The sequence below is a fragment of the Pan troglodytes genome, chromosome 1 (assembly GCF_028858775.2).
Source record: "Pan troglodytes isolate AG18354 chromosome 1, NHGRI_mPanTro3-v2.0_pri, whole genome shotgun sequence".
Taxonomy (NCBI): domain Eukaryota; kingdom Metazoa; phylum Chordata; class Mammalia; order Primates; family Hominidae; genus Pan; species Pan troglodytes.
Window position 1 is genome coordinate 215,906,461 of NC_072398.2, and position 16,917 is coordinate 215,923,377.

Here is a 16,917-nt window from a genome sequence, read left to right on the forward strand (position 1 = left end):
CTCTTGTAAATTTCAGGCTGGAAAAAACTTTGGGCTTGGCAGGCTGTACCCACAGGTATCATTAACCCAGTCCCCCATCTCTCCAAAAGAAAAAGCACCGTAGCTGAAGAATTTGTTAGGTTTCCCAAAAAAGGGGAAAAAAATCCCCCAAACTTCTCACCAGAACGCATCAATAAAATATCAGGAAGATTGAGAACAAAAATTCCCCGATGTGATTCATAGGCAGCTACAGAGTTCCTGATCAGTTACTTTGAGAGGAAATTGCTCTCCATGCAATTTTCCACTGGTGGGAAGGAAGCGGGTGGGCAGTTTCTAGGCCAGCTCATTGCCTGGAGAGCTCGACCTTCTAGCTTGCTAACCTGGGGAACCACAGGGTTTTGGTCATGATGGAGCCCAACTGCTGCCCAGGGTCTGTCATTGGGTCCCTGTGAGTGCTTGTGGCAACATTTCAAAGGACAGCCTCAAACAGAGTCCACGCTCTGGGGCAGCCCCTTGCCTTATCCAATATGAGTTACCCGAGGGCTCCATTTCCAGCCAGGTGTTTGTTCAATATCCACACAACAAACATGTATTGAGCATCTACTGTGTGCCACGCTTGTGCTGGGCACTGAAGTACAGAGAAGCCTGCAGCTTATGGTGCACAGCTATGGTTCCTGCCTTTCTGGTGAGGACCCTGTGACTTCCTTGAGGGAGCACCCCTGACCCTTCCACATGGTCTTGGTAGGAGGGTCAGTTATGTGCCCTGATCCTTCCTGTCCCACCTGCCTTCCTGTCCCACCTGCAATTGACCCAGCCTGGTCAATTGGCATTTTCTCAGAGATTTCATGTATTACTTAAAAGAGGAAGAAGCTCTTGCTTTCTTTTGGATCATAAACTTTAAACTTACAGACTTCAGTTTGTCTACAGTCATGTTTTCCAACATAAGAAGCCAGCCTGCTGCAAAAGCAAAACTATGAGGGAAACAGTGGAGAAACTGATAGCGGGGGAGGGGAAGCTGATCATTCAAGCTCCTGGATCCAGTCATGCCTGAAGCTGGTTGGCTTTTACATTTTCCAATAAGATAAGACAATAAATACTTTCTTTCTTTCTTTTTTTTTTCCTTTTTTTTTGAGACAGGGTCTTGCTCTGTCACCCAGGCTGGAGCACAGTGGTGCAATCACAGCTCACTGCAGCCTTGATCCCCTGGGCTCAAGTGATTCTCCCACCTCAGCCTCCCTAGTAGCTGGGACTATAGGCAAGTTCCACTATGCGTGGCTCGTTTTTTTGTTGTTGTTGTTTGTTTGTTTGTTTTTTTTTTTTTTGCAGAAATCGAGTCTTACTATGTTGCCCAGGCTGGGCTTGAACTCCTGGGCTCAAGTGATCCTCCTGCTTAGCCTCCCAAAGTGCTGGGATTACAGGCGTGAGCCACTGAGCCCAGCCTACTTTTTCTTAAATCAATTTGTTTATTGTCACTTGCACTTGAAGGAGTCCTGACAAGTCAGGGCATAAATATTTCATAAATAGTAAAAATTTAGAAATGTGGTTGGATCCTATTTCCAGCTTAACAACTGTGGTGGATTAAAAATGGCTACAAATAACTTTGCAGCTTCTGCCATCAAGCAGTGGACTCTATTTTCCCCAGCCCTTAAATCTAGGCTGGCCCTGTGATCTGCTTTGACCAAGAAAAAGTGATAGACATGATATTGGGTGGTCTCCAAGCAAGTTCTTAAGAGGCTGTACAGCTTCTGTCCTGGCCCTCTGGAAACCCAGAGGCCACTGCACTGCTATGAAGAAGCCCAGGATGAAAAACTATGTGCAGAGAGGGCTCAAATTCCAAGTGTCCTTTAGTGGTGATTTTTAGTGGTGAGATTTTGGTACACCTATCACCTAGGCAGTATACACTGCCATCATATTTGTAGACTTTTATCCCTTGCCCTGCTCCCACTCTTCTCCCTAAATCCCCAAAGTCTACTGCATCACTCTTATGCCTTTGCGTCCTCATAGCTTAGCTCCCACATATCAGTGAGAACATACGATGTTTGGTTTTCCATTCCTGAGTTACTTCACTTAGGATAATAGTTTCCAGTCTCATCCAGGTCATTGCAAATGCTGTTAATTCATTCCTTTTTATGGCTGCATAGTATTCCATTGAATATATATACCACAGTTTCTTTATCCACTCGTTGATTGATGGGCATTTGGATTGGTTCCGTGATTTTGCAATTGTGAATTGTGCTGCTATAAACAGGCATGTGCAAGTATCTTTTTTGAATAATGACTGTTTTTGCTCTGGGTAGATACCCAGTGGTGGGATTGCTGGATCAAATGGTGGCTCTGTTTTTAGTTCTTTAAGGCATCTCCATGCTGTTTTCCATATTGGCTGTACTAGTTTACTCATGTAACCAAATACCACCTATACCGCAATAACTTATGGAAAAATTAAAAAAAAGAAAACTAATAAAAACTCTATAAAAACTTAAAAAAATAAATCTGTGGGAAGAAACTAAAAAAAAATAACAAACAAGCAAAAAAAAACTAATTCCAGGTGTCCCAACCGAGATCCCAGACATGGGAATGAGGCCTTCTGAGACCATCAGCCCCTGCCACGCCACCGGCTGACTGCAGTTGCATGAGTGAGGCAGAAGACACCAGCAGGAGAACCTTCCAAGGCAACCCGTAGAATTGTGGGAAATAAATTGCTGTTTTAAGCCACTAAGTTTTGGGCTGGCTTGTTTACAGCAGTGGGTAACTGACAGAGCATCCAAACCTGACTTCCCACTTTATTCACCATTGCTGCAGATTCCTGGACATGTCACTCCCGTGTGTGACAAGAGCTCCAGGTGGTTCTGCTCCTTACAGACTCTGAGAATTGCTGCAAGGTCAGGCCCTGATCTTTAGGGGAAGCAAGGCATTGTGGATCATTGCTTTTAGTATTAGGTTGGTGCAAAAGTAGTCGATTATAATATAATTTTCAGGTTGTGGCTAAGTGAGGCAAAATCAACCTGGATCCATCCTTCCCAAGTTTGCTTCAATTTATCTGTTCTGACCTCTCTTCCTGTCTCACTCCCTAAACCTCTCTGGTTCTTTAACAAGTCTTTCTCATTTGCTTAGTCATCTCTGACCTCAGCTCTCACTTCCTCCTACTAGGGAAGTTAACCAGACCTGGGTGTGAATCTCAATTCTGCCCCTCGTACTGTGCAACCTTGGGCAAGTTACTTAACCTCTCTGAGCTCCGGTTTCCTCATTGTTAAGTGATGGTGATTAAAAAAACCTATTTTGAAGACAGCAAAGATTAAATGAGTGAATGAATGTTAAGTGCACAGGACACAGTCCGGCTCACAGTAGATGCTTAATAAACAGTGGTTGCGGAGGTCGTAATTTAGAACAAAACATTTGGTTGAATGTCTTGGGGAATAAGAGGTGGTTTCTTGGAAGCAGGATAAGGGCACTCCTGGGCCACAGAGAACAGGCATCGGCAAGTCCCTCTGCAGTGCGCTTGCTGCTGCAGCTCCACCCTTCCCCAGACCCCTCCCTCACCTTGTCCTGCTGGGCCAAGTCCTCCTCCACATAAATCTCCACGGGGGGAACTGCCCCAGGAATCCCCTCGGCCACTGATTTTTCCGACAGTTTCATGGCATTGGTCCACACTAAGGCGTGAGATCAGCAGAGAGCACAAAAGACATCATGAGTTTCCCTGAGGCCTGAAGAAGATGTTCACGTTAGCCTTCCTGTTTGTTTCCCCCCAGAGATTGACATTTTATGTAATTTAAAAATTAAACGCCGGGCGCTGTGGCTCACGCCTGTAATCCCAGCACTTTGGGAGGCCAAGGCAGGCGGATCACGCGGTCAGAAGATTGAGACCATCCTGGCTAACATGGTGAAACCCCATCTCTACTAAAAATACAAAAAATTAGCCAGGTGTGGTAGCGGGCGCCTGTAGTCCCAGCTACTTGGGAGGCTGAGGCAGGAGAATGGTGTGAACCTGGGAGGCAGAGCTTGCAGTGAGCCAAGATTGCGCCACTGCACTCCAGCCTGAGCGACAGAGCGAGACTCTGTCTCAAAAAAAAAAAAAAATTACAAAGTGGTGTGTGTGTTCACTGAAAAGCAGTGAAAGCATCACGGAAGTACTAGAAAGAGAAAGGGCCACCTCCTTCCTTCTTCCTTTGCTAACTGTGCTGTTACCCAACGTGATGTGTCTCTTTCCAGACCTTTTTCCTATGCCACAGAAGAGCTGGTGATCTTGGGCAGATCGTTTAATCGCTCGGGCAGGTCATTTAATCTCTTTCAGCCTTAGTTTCCACACATATCATTTAGGGGCATGAATAGTCTCTATCATAAAGGGCTACTGTGAGGAGTAAATGAAACGTTAGGTAGAGCAGGGACTGGCAAACTACAGCCCTGGGGCTGAATCCAGCCTATGACTGAAAGTACAGTTTTACTGGAATGTGGCCACAGTTACTCACGTATGTATCATCTATGGCTGCTTCTGTGCCACAAACACAGAGTTGAGTAGTTGCAACACAGACTGTATGGCCCTCGAAGCCTTATTTATATCTGGTTCTGTGATATTGGGATTTATAACAAGAAACAGATACAGCTGGCCCCCCATATGTGTGGGTTCCACATTTGTGGAGTCAACCAACTGTGGATTGAAAATATATATGTATGTGTATGTGTGTATATATATATATATATATTTAGAGAGAGAGAGAGAGAGAGAGACACAGACAGACAGGGTCTCGCTCTGTCACCCAGGCTAGAGTGCAGTAGCATGATCATGGATCACTGCAGCCTTGACCTCCTGGGCTCAATTGATCTTCCCACTTCAGGCTCCCAAGTAGTTGTGACTACAGGTGCATGCTACCGTGCTTGGCTAATTTTTAATTTTTTGTAGAGACAGGATCTTGCTATGTTATCCAAGTTGGTCTCAAACCTCTAAGCTTAAGTGATCCTCCTGTCTCAGCCTCCCAAAGTGCTGGGATTACAGATGGGAGCCACTATGCCTGGCCAAAAATACTTCTTAAAAACCCAATAAAAAATAACAATACAACAATAAAAATACAGCATAACAACTAGTGACATGGCATTCATATCATATTTTGTAAGTGAGGGAACTGAGGCACAGGGATGTCAAGTACTTGCCGAAGGTCCCACAGCTGGTGAGTGATAGAGTCAAGATTTGAACTCAAGTTTGCCTGATCCAGAGCCTGTACTCATAGCCATTATGCAGTAAATGTATTGACCTTCATGATACAGTGTTACATTTTAAAAAGCAGGATACCAGTGTTAGGGTCAAACAACGTCATCATTATTCCATTACTTACAGTATATATAAATCAGGATGGTATCTTTAAAAATCACCCCACGCATTTCCATTCTCCATTCTAATTCTTCCTCCCTCACCTGTATGAGCTTTGCCATTAAGATTCAGCCTTAGAGCTGCGGACTTACTGCCTGTTCGAGGAGAAGGGCGAGCACCACCAAGACGGGGGCCTTGACCAGGGCGATTCTGCCCCTCAGGTGACATTTGGTAACATCTGGGGACAATTTTGAGTATCACAGCTTGAGTGGGGGAGAACTGCTGAGAGCATCGAGTGGGTAGAAGCCAGGGATGTTGCTAAACACTCAACAATGCACAGGCTGGGCCAGGCCTGGTGGCTCACACCTGTGATCCCAGCACTTTGGGAGGCCGAGGCAGGCAGATCACTTAAGGACAGGAGTTCGAGACCAGCCTGGCCAACATGGCGAAACTCCAACTCTACTAAAAATACAAAAATTAGCCAGGTGTGGTGGCAGGCGCCTGAATCCTAGCTACTTGGGAGGCTGAGGCAGGAGAATCGCTTGAACCCAGGAGGTAGAGGTTGCAGTGAGCCAAGATTGCACCACTGCACTCCAGCCTGGGTTACAGAGTGAGCCTCTGTCTCAAAAACAATGCACGGGATAGCCCCACGACAAACAATTATCTGGCCCCAAATGTCAGCAGTGCCAAGATTGAGAAACCCTGACCTAGAATAAATAAGTCCTTGGCTTTGCGTTTCCAAATAGAATTTTTCAAATCGAAAGCAAAGCAATGGTCTAAAGGCAAAACAATTTTGTTTGAAGAGTCCAGCCTTGTTAAGAGAGGAAAGGGCTTCCTCAGATTCCTCAAAAATGGGTGCTTTCAGTGAAGAGCTAACCTGGAGGCCTGGAGCTGGCAGTGTTCTCCTAAGCCTGGAGCAGAGAGGCCTGGGTCTGACACAGGGGAACTCCTCACTACAGGAAGATGGAAGCCCCTCTCCGCATCAGGGAAACGTGGTGGAAGTTTGGGAGCGGACATCATGGTGCCTTCCCCACCCAGATGACACCCCGGTGGGAGGCTGCAGTGGTGACGCCCAGGCAGATCTGAGGGCCTCAAAGCCTTAGGACCGTTCATGGCTCACTCACTTCCCAAGTTCAACATGGCACTGGAGAAACAGGTGGAGAAATCTACTCATCAAAGACTGAGTGAAAAAAGAAAGAAACAGCATCTGTGTCTACCAATGGACGAATGGATAAAGAGAAATCTGTGATACATCCATGGAATGTGACTCAATGATAACAAGGAACAACTTGTTTTTGTTTTTTTTGTTTGTTTGTTTTTTGAGGTAGAGTCTTGCTCTGTCACCCAGGCTGGAGTGCAGTGGCACAATCTCAGCTCACTGCAACCTCTGCCTCCTGGGTTCAAGCGATTCTCCTGCCTCAGCCTCCTGAGTAGCTGGGATTACAGGTGCGCGCCACCACACCCAGCTAATTTTTGTATTTTTAGTAGAGATGGGGTTTCACCATGTTAGTCAGGCTGATCTCAGACTCCTGACCTTGTGATTCGCCCTCCTTGGCCTCCCAAAGTGCTGAGATTACAGGCATGAGCCACCGTGCCTGGCCACAAGGAACAACTTGTAAGACATACAGCAAAATGGATGAATCTCAGAAATATGCAGAGTGAAAAAAGCCTCACATGAAAAACATACACTACATGATTCCATGTATTTGAGAATCTAGAACAGGAGTCTCTAATCCATGGTGGAAAAAGAATTTGGAAGAGTGGTTACCTCTGGGGGCAAGGGTTGGGAACTGACTTGGAAGGGACCTGAGGGAGCTTCCTGCGGTGATGGTGATGTTCTTGACAGGGGTTTGGGTTACACAGGTGTATACAATTGTCAAAACGTAGTGAGTGTTCACTCAAGATCTGTGCATTTCATTGAGTGGCAGCCAGTCTCCAAGATGACCCTGGTGATTCTTGTCCCTGTATTCATGCCCCTATATAGTCATCTCCAATGCTGGATGAAGCTTGTATTAATATGCTCAGGTTGCCATAACAAAATACCACAGACTAGGGGGCTCAATAACAGAAATTAATTTTACTTTATTAAATGTTTAATTCTTTCTTTTAAAAATAGAGATGGGGTCTTGCTGTGTTTCCCCAGCTGGTCTTGAACTCCTATCTTCAAGGGATCCTCCTGCCTCAGCCTCCCAAACTGCTGGGATTACAGGGGTGAGCCACTGCACCAATTTATTTTTCCAAGTTTTAGAGGTTGCAAGATCAAGGTGTTGGCCGGGTGGCTTCTTCTGAGGCCTCTCTCCTTGGCTGGCAGACGGCCACCTTCTCACTGTATCCTCACATGGTCTTTCCTCTGGTGTTGCTTGTGTCCTAATCACCTCCTCTCACAAGGACAACAGTCAGATTGGATTAGGGCCCAACCTAACTACCTCATTTTAACTTAATTACCTCTTTAAAGGCGGGTGGATCACCTGAGGTCAGGAGGTTGAGACCAGCCTGGCTAACATGGTGAAAACTCGTCTCTACTAAAAACACAAAAAATTAGCTGGGCGTGGTGGTGGGTGCCTGTAGTCCCAGCTACTCGGGAGGCTGAGGCAGGAGAATGCTGTGAACCTGGGAGGTGGAGCTTGCTGTAAGCCGAGATCGTGCCACTGCACTCCAGCCTGGGCGACAGAGCAAGACTCCGTCTCAAAAAGACAAAACAAAACAAAAAAAACCCCACAAAAATTAGCCAGGCCTAGTGGTGGGTGCCTGTAATCCCAGCTACTCAGGAGGCTGAGGCAGGAGAATCACTTGAACCTGGGAGGCAGAGGTTTTAGTGAGTCGAGATCATGCCACTGCACTCCAGCCTGGGCGACAGAGTGAGACTCAGTTTCAAAAAGAAAGAAAAAAAGAAAAGAAAAGAAGGAAGGAAGGAAGAAAGGCACTCTCTCAATACAGTTAGGTTCTGTGGTACTGGGGATTAGGACTTCAACATATAAATTTTGAGAGAACACAATTCAGTCATAACAGAGCTTATCTATGTAACCAAGGCTACTGGAGAAATGATGGAGTTTGACTCCTGAGGCTGGATCTTAAGAGACATGTGGCTGCTGCTTTTCTCTCTAGGACCACTCTTTTGGAGGAAGCTGGCAGCCATTTCATGAGGAGACTCAAGCAGCCTAGGAGAGGTGGCAGTGGTGAAGAACTGAGGCTTCCTGCTGTCAGCTAGTGAGGAACTGAGGCCTCTTCACACACGGATGTGAGTGAACTACCCAGGAGATGTCTCCTTCAGCCCCAGGCCTTCAGAGGACCGCAGCTCTCGTCAAAAGCTTAATGCAACCTCCTGAGAGTCCCTGAACTACAGCCATCCTGCTAAGCTACTCCCAAATGCCTGACCCCCAGAAACTGTGTAAGATAATGCATAGGGTTTTGGTTTGTTTTAGGGTGCTATATGTTAAGGTAATTGGTTATAAATTGGTAACTAATACACACCATATGTTAATTTTACACAAAAAGACAAAAACTGTTGAACTCCAGTTAATGGTATACGTGCTAAATGTTTAGAGGGAAGTCTACAGCTGTAGGAAACTTATTTTAAAATGTATCTAAAATTAAGATGAATTAATGAATTCACAAAATGATTGATTGATAGATATACAATAAGAGTATAGCAAAATGGGCCAGGCATGGTTGGCTCACACCTGTAATCCCAGCACTTTGGAGGCCAAGGTGGGCGGATCACTTGAGGTCAGGAGTTTGAGACCAGCCTGGCCAACATGGCAAAACCTCGTCTCTACTAAAAATACAAAAATTAGCTGGGCATGGTGGTGTGTGCCTGTAATCCCAGCTACTTGGGAGGCTGAGGCGGGAGAACCACTTGAACCCAGAAGGTGAACTGCAGCTTGGGCAATAGAGTGAGACTCTGTCTCAAGAAAAAAAAAAAAAAAGAGTATAGTAAAATGTTAATGGTAGATTTAGGTGGGGAGGGGGTCACTGTAAAATTATTTTTACTTTGCTGTATGTTTAAAAAATGTTCATATTAAGGCCGGGCGCGGTGGCTCACGTCTGTAATCCCAGCACTTTGGGAGGCTGAGGTGGGCGGATCACAAGGTCAGGAGATCAAGACCATCCTGGCTAACATGGTGAAACCCCATCTCTACTAAAAATACAAAAACAAAAAATTAGCCGGGTGTAGTGGCAGGAGCCTGTAGTCCCAGCTACTCGGGAGGCTGAGGCAGGAGAATGGCGTGAACCCAGAAGGCGGAGCTTGCAGTGCGTCGAGATGGCACCACTGCCGAAATCCTGCCACTGCACTCCAGCCTGGGCAACAGAGGGAGACTCCGTCCAAAAAAAAAAAAAAAAAAGTTCATATTAAAATGTTGGGGGAAAATGGCTGAGTCATTTCTCAGTGTGGGTGGTAGGTATGTGTGGTGCATTTGATGATGACGGTGATGATGATGTAAACCGTGGAGACACATGGCCTTTACTCTTCAGCTTGCATATGTCACAGTAATAACTATTTTAGTGACTGAAGAAGGTGACTACATGAATGGTCTTGAGCAAGACCGGAAAAAGATATGGAAGCCGCTGGGAGATGCCTGGGGACTCCGAAGGGCCTGAGGCTGGGACAAAGAGGAGAGAAAATGGGACCTTGATGCCATAGGCTAGGGAGGAACTCTGGGAACCATGCCTGGGGACTAAACTGACCAGCTCTTCTGCTGGTGAGGCTGCTGAGGCCAAGAGGACAGTGACAGATGGGAAGTTTCCTCCCCAAGTGCCATGAGGCTTTCAAGGGGGTGGTGGGGAAGGAAGGACACCCTGAAGGTTGTGTGTGTCCCAGAGTGACCAGGTTGTGAGTGGGCTGTCACCAAGCTCACCAGCCTTTAAATGGGACTGAAAAACATTAGATTAGATGGGACTGAATACACTTCCTCAGGAGAAGTCATTTTCCTTGATAAGTGTCAGTCTCCTCTGACCTGTAAAATGGTGGTAAAATATTTTTTAAAACTCCTAGGGCTGTTGGGGGCAAAGGGGATTGTAATTACTAATATTTTTGCACAACTGAGTCAAAGTGTGTTGACGTGATCCCATGACACACTCATATGTACACACACACAGAGGCCACACCCACTGCAGGTGCCCTGGTGTGTGTGTACGGACACAGCACAGAGGCTGGAGGGATACGCAGCAGAGAGTCAATAGGGAGACCCTGGGGATGATTACGGCTGATTTTTTAACTGTTTTCTTACTTTCTGCTTATCCTGAATTTATTTTCATTTTTTACAATTGAATATGTTCTACTTTTAGAATCAGAAAGTAAACCAAAACCAAGACCCGTCCACATGGCCGTGAACCACCCCCAAGCCACCGATGGCAGCCCTGACGCATACCTTGCTTGATGACAGGTGGCTTGCGGGCGTCGTCCACCACGAACGAGAACATCTCCTTGTTGGCGCTCACAGGCCGCCTGTGGGAGGCCGGCAGGACCACGGTGGGTCTGGGAAAGGCCTGGGACCAGCTCCTTTGCATCGGTGCTGGCTGGACACCTTGGTGGAAGGGGATATGTGACGGTGGGGGGGCCTGGTTTGGCTGCTGTGTGGCATGAGGTGGCTGTGGCCCTGGCCATGGTGCTGGGCCCCTCATCCATGGGAAAGAGACCTGCAGGGGCAGACAAGGGTCAGGGGAGGTTATGACTGGCTGGGATGGTCTCCATTTCTTTGTCCCAGCCACAGCATTGCTGCCCAAGGTCTTGGTTTATGAGTCACTTCCGGTCGGGCAGGGTGGCACACAGCTATAATCCCAACACTTTGGGAGGCCAAAGTGGGAGGCTAGCTAGCTTGAGTTCAGGAGTTCAAGACCAGCCTGGACAACATGGCAAAACCCCACCTCACCAAAAATTCAAAAATTAGCTGGGCCTTGTGGCCTACGCCTGTAGTCCCAGCTACTTGAGAGGCTGAGGTGGGAGGATCACCTGAGCCTAGGAAGTAGAGGCTGCAGTGAGCTGTGATAGCACCACTGCACTCCATCCTGGGCGATGGAACGAGACTCTGTCTCAAAAATAAACAAACAAAAAAACAACGAGTCACTTCCCCCAGGAAGCCTTCCTGGACTCTCCTCAAGTTTGGGATGGGGGTCCTTGCCTGGACCACACGGCACACGATCACACCACCATTGAGTGAGTGCATGCTTTACCCAGGCATCCTGCTGAAAGAGTCACCTGCATTAACTCATTTAATACACTCAACACTCTGTGATATCAACACTTGGAGGACACAGGCCAGGCAAGAACAAGGGACTCTGAACACCCACAGATGTGGTATTGATCTGCTGAGCCAGGAGAATGTCCCCTCTAAGGGATTAGGGACTTTTCATCTACCTTACCACTGTATCCTCAGCCCCTAGAATAAATGCCTGGCACATACCTAGTAGGTCCTCAAATGTTGGTCAAAATAACAGAAAAAGACAATCACTGAGATTCCAGCCCAGCTCCTTGGGACTCCACAGCCTTTTCTCTTTCTGTCCATACTGTGGGTCCCTCTATCCCTCAAAGTTCAGAGCTCTGGGATTGCAGGGACACTGACTGTCTGATTAGCCTTGCTTTTCCACACCAGCACACCTGATTCTGGCAGAGGCCCCGGGGAAGATGCTACAGCTACTTTCAGTGGAGAGCATGTCAAAATCCATCTAACCGTGGATGAGCAAACGTGGAGTGGTGCTGACACCTGGCTTTTGCCGTGGATTAATGCTTTAGTGGTGGCTTCTCCCTGGTGCCCAGTGGTTGAAGGTGGTACTGATGAGCACTATCACTTATTGCACCAAGCTTATTGATTCCTCACCATGACCCTTTGTGTGAGGGTTCTCCTTATTCCTGTTAGAAGTGAGGCTTGGAGAGGTTAAGGGATTTACCCAGCACAGGCAGTGGTGGACAGGGAACTGGGATCAAGATCTGATGGCCTCTCCTTCTTCTCTCTCTCTCTCTTTCCCCTCCTCTGTCTCCCAATTGTCTTGGCAGAAATAATGCTTTCCAGGTAAGAGCTAAATTAAAAGGTTTGCTTCCTAGACAAGAACTCATCCTTATTTTCCCAGGGCTCATGGTTCTCCTTCTGTAGCCCAGAGAGGAGATGAGGTCAGACACACACAATGAGGAAAAGGACAGAATGCTTCCAAAATCAGAGCTCCAGCAGACAGCACTTCCTAGAACTTCAGCTGGGTTTCATTGAAAAGGAGGGCTCTCCACTCACTCAGGATCCTAATCTCCAAGCTGCAGTCTGTCTACAGCTGCTCAGGGATCCTATGCATTCCCCCCAAGGCTCTTTCTTGGAGTCAGTGAGGAGTGTTCTGGGAAATCTGGCACCAAACTCCGATCACCTGGTGATACATGGTTTGGCTGTGCCCCACCCAAATCTCATCTTGAACTGTAGTTCCCAAAATCCCCTTAGGATGTACTGGGAGGGACCTGGTGGGAGGTAATGGAATCATGGGGGCAGTTACCTCCATGCTGCTCTCGTGATAATGAGTGACTTCTTGTAAGATCTGATGGTTTTATAATGGGCTTTCCCCACCCCCTTGCTCTGCACTTCTCCTTGCTGCCGCCATGTGAGGAAGGACATGTTTGCTTCCCCTTCTGCCATGATTGTAAGTTTCCTGAGGCCTCCCCAGCCCTGGGGAACTGTGAGTCAATTAAACCTGTTCGTTTTTAAATTACACAGTCTCTGGTATGTCCTTATAGCAGTGTGAGAATGGACTAATACATCTGGGGACACCTGGCCAGGCATTCAAATGACACTGGCCCACTTGAAGTCTGTTTTCAGGAGTGGGTCTGGGCAGAGTTCCAGAACTCTGTTACCTTACGTGTAGTTTCCCATTTCTCTCCACTGTCAACATCTCAGCCTCTCCACCTACCCTCTTTTCTGTTCTTTGGTTTCAGAAGCTGAGCCACTGTGCCCCTGCCCTGGGCTGACTTCTCCGTCCATCATGTCCTTCCCCATCCTCAGGGCTGTCTTGCCTCACTCATTCCCATGACCTTTTCCTATGGGTTTAATAAGTACTCATTGAATGAATGGGCTGAAGATGACAGCGGGCAAACTCCAATGCGTTTTACTCCAGCCTTCTGGAACACAAAGGTAGAGAGTATTGGGTGTGGTGGAGGAATCTACTTTCATGCTAGGACATTCGGTGGGCAGGGCTCTAAGTTAAGGGTGCCTCATGCCAACTAACTGCACAGGTGCTAATGGGAGTGAGCGTGTCTCCTGTCTCAAGGGTAACACTTCTGCAGTGGCCAGGCCAGAACTCACTCAGCATCTTTTGGAGATTGTGGGTAAATCTCCCTCCCTCTCTCGGCCCATTGTTGTGGGTGGGGCTAAGCAACAAATCACATTCAGTGGCCATAGTGATTGGCCAGGGGTGGGGCATGTGATCCAATCAGAGCCAAGGAGACTAGGCTGGACACCAGAATCTCTAGCCACAGAGAACTGGGGACTTGAGAATGTAGCCAGCACCAAGGGGTGCAGCCCAGACGTGGAGAGAGGGAAGGTGGTTTCCTTTTCTCCATTTTTTTTGAAACAGGGTCTCACTCTGTCATCCAGGCTGCAGCGCAGTGGTGCAATCACAGCTCACTACAGCCTAACCTTCCGGGCTCAGGTGATCCTCCTGCCTCAGCCTCCTAAGTAGCTTGGACTATAGACGCAGGCCACAAGGCCCAGCTAAATTTTGTATTTTTTGTAGAAACGGGGTTTTGCCATGTTGTGCAGGCTAGTCACAAACTCCTGGGCTGAAGTGATCCTCCTGCCTCAGCCTCCAACAGTGCTGGGATTACAGGCATGAGCCCCAACACCTGGTCTGGTTTTTGTTTAATTGTAAAAAAATACATAACAAAATTCTCCATCTTAACCATTTTAGGTGTACAGTTCAGTATTTTTAAGTATAGTCTAACTGCTGTGAAACAGATCTCTAGAACTTTTTCATCTTGCAAAAGTGAAAATATATTCTCATTAAATAACTCTCCCTTCTCCTCTCCTCAGAGCCCCTGGTAACCACCATTTCCCTTCTATTTCTATGAATTTAAATACTCTGTCCCTCATATAAGTGGATTCATACAACATTTGTCCTTTTGTGACTGGTTTATTTCACTTAGCACAATGTCCTTAGGATTCACCCATGTTGTAGCATGTGTCATAATGTCCTTCCTTTTCATGGCTGAATAATATTCCATTGCATGGACAGATCACATTTTATTTATCCATTCGTCTGTCCATGGACACTTGGGCTGCGTTCACCTCTTGGCTATTGTGCATAATGAACAAACAGAGAAGCTGGTTTTGAGCCCTGGCTCGCGTTGCACCCTGCACTAACTGCTCAGTACTGTGAGGCTAGTTTGAGCTGGTTTTGTCACTTGTAGCCCCCAAAGTGCTAATGAGAGGGTCTCTAAAGGGGCCAGTGCATGATGTGTAAATGCAGCAAAGACTACAATCAGCTCTTTCAGTTAAAAAAAAAAAGTTTTATTTTGTTATTTATTTATTTATTTATGGAGACGGAATTTCGCTCTTGTCACCCAGGCTGGAGTGCAGTGGCGTGATCTCGGCTCACTGCAACCACTGCCTCATGGGTTCCAGCGATTCTCCTGCCTCAGCCTCCCAAGTAGCTGGCATTATAGGCATGTGCCACCACGCCCAGCTAATTTTTTGTATTTTTAGTAGAGACAGAGTTTCACCATGTTGGCCAGGCTGGTCTTCAACTCCTGACCTCAGATGATCCACCCGCCTCGGCCTCCCAAAGTGCTGGGATTACAGGCATGAGCCACAGCGCCCGGCATTGTTTGTTTTTTGAAAGCATGTTGATTTAAGGTGGCTTTAGTTGGAAGGTTAATGTCAGTCTTCTCTACTTAACAGGCCTACTCTATCATAAGCAAGGTCAAGGTTTTCTCAGAAATTGCTGCTGGTAACTACAAGGAAACAGTGAGGAGGATAAACAAACATAAAAAAAAGACTCCTGAAAAACTGGCTCCTGGCTGAGCTCGCATTAGAATGTACATAGAGTTTGGGATCAAGGTCAGTTATCAACAAGTCTGGCTTAGAAATATTAGTTAAAAAATACTTGCTAGTGCCTTCTTTCTTTCACTCTCTTTCTTTCTTTCTTTCCTCCTCTTTCTTTCTCTCTGACCATATGGTGTGTGGCGTGGTGGTTTTTTCTTTGTTTATTTTTAAGGCCGCATGTGCTCTTCCTGATCTCTCCCACACTGTCTAAAATAGCAGGTTGCCAACCACCTGGACCACACCCACGGCTGAATTTCTATCAGCTTGAACAAACACCCAACCAGTAATGTACTCGAGAACTCCAAATCCATTGTTTCCGGATGATCTCCTTGTTTCTTGTGTTATTACGCTAACATCTGCTTCTGACCCTGTCAAGGCTTCAGGGTGAGAAGGACACCCTAAAACGCCAAGGGAGTTTGCCCAGAGTCCTACAGGACCCATGCATTCTTCCAGGAAGCCCTGGAGGCTGTGGACAAGGTGGGGAAGTGGACCTTGCCCTTGGAGCATCTGTCATGTTTTCTGCTATCTGCAATTTTTTTTTTTTTTTTTTTTTGAGATGGAGTCTCGCTCTGTCGCCCAGGCTGGAGTGCAGTGGCGCAATCTCAGCTCACTGCAAGCTCCGCCTCACGGGTTCATGCCATTCTCCTGCCTCAGCTTCCCGAGTAGCTGGGACTACAGGCGCCCACCACCATGCCCGGCTAATTTTTGTATTTTTAGTAGAGACAGGGTTTCACCGTATTAGCCAGGATGGTCTCGATCTCCTAACCTCGTGATCCGCCCACCTCAGCCTCCCAAAGTGCTGGGATTACCGGCGTGAGCCGCTGCGCCTGGCCTCCAATTCTTACCACTTGGCTTTGAACCACCAAGGAGAGAAGGCTCTAGGTGCTAGGCTGTGCTGTGCCCTTTGTATATGTGGCCTCATCTAATCACGAGAATAACTCTAGGGTAGGGGAAGCATTTTTACCCACATTTTGTGCATTAAAGGAGCAGAGGCTCAGTGAGGTTCAGAGACTTGCCCCAGGTCCTGAAGCCTGGAAGTGGTGATGCTGTCTGACTCCAAACTCTGTGCCCCTGGAGCTTCCAGGTCATTTGAAGTCATGATTTACACTTGCTTTCCATACTTGCAAAAGGATCTTAGATGATTGGCTAATGAAGAATAGATTTTCTGAGTTAAAAAATGAAAATGAGAAATAGATGGTGTGAAAATCCCCAAGATGGTGCATGGGCTGTGTATAGACAGGATTTTCCAGGAACGCTATAGGTTCCCTCCTGCAAGTCTGAGTCACAGGGTATGTGCAGCACCCTGGATGCCACTCAGAGAACCGCAGTCTCCCCCCAGGCAGGGCTGTAGCTGGCTCACTGCTGTGCCAGAGGAGAGCTGGGGCCTGTTGGTGCTGGCTCATGAGAGCTGATGAGTAAATGTTGAGAATTCTGTGAGCTGGCTGATAAACACAGCCATTAAAAAATAAATTATATATACTTACAATTAAATTATACCAGAAACAACAGTAATAAATACTTAAAACTTAGCCTCCTAATTATTTTACTATATTTCATGATAATCTGTGCTCTTACAGTTATTCTTCCTACTGCGTCTGTGTGTTGGCAGTGCTGTAGAGTGATGTGCTG

At 47.0% G+C, this 16,917-nt stretch overlaps 1 protein-coding gene across 43 annotated transcripts in view; it reads right to left on the reverse strand.

The window, feature by feature from the left end:
* Positions 1-16,917, reverse strand: part of FHAD1 (forkhead associated phosphopeptide binding domain 1) — a 164,137-nt gene that overhangs the window by 100,475 nt on the left and 46,745 nt on the right. For 41 of the 43 annotated variants that reach the window (XR_010148060.1, XR_010148065.1, XR_010148058.1 and 38 more), the window contains exons 4-5: positions 10,648-10,915; positions 3,517-3,626 (exon numbers count right to left, since the gene is read on the reverse strand). Coding sequence is in view for 35 of the 43 variants with exons in the window: in XM_054662864.2 (XP_054518839.1) it covers positions 3,517-3,626; positions 10,648-10,915 (378 nt within the window). In the remaining 8 variants the exon portion in view is untranslated. Of the gene's footprint in view, positions 1-3,516; positions 3,627-10,647; positions 10,916-13,159; positions 13,368-16,917 lie in introns of all 43 variants that reach the window. The other 2 variants (XM_063785877.1, XM_063785875.1) reach the window with 2 other exon arrangements.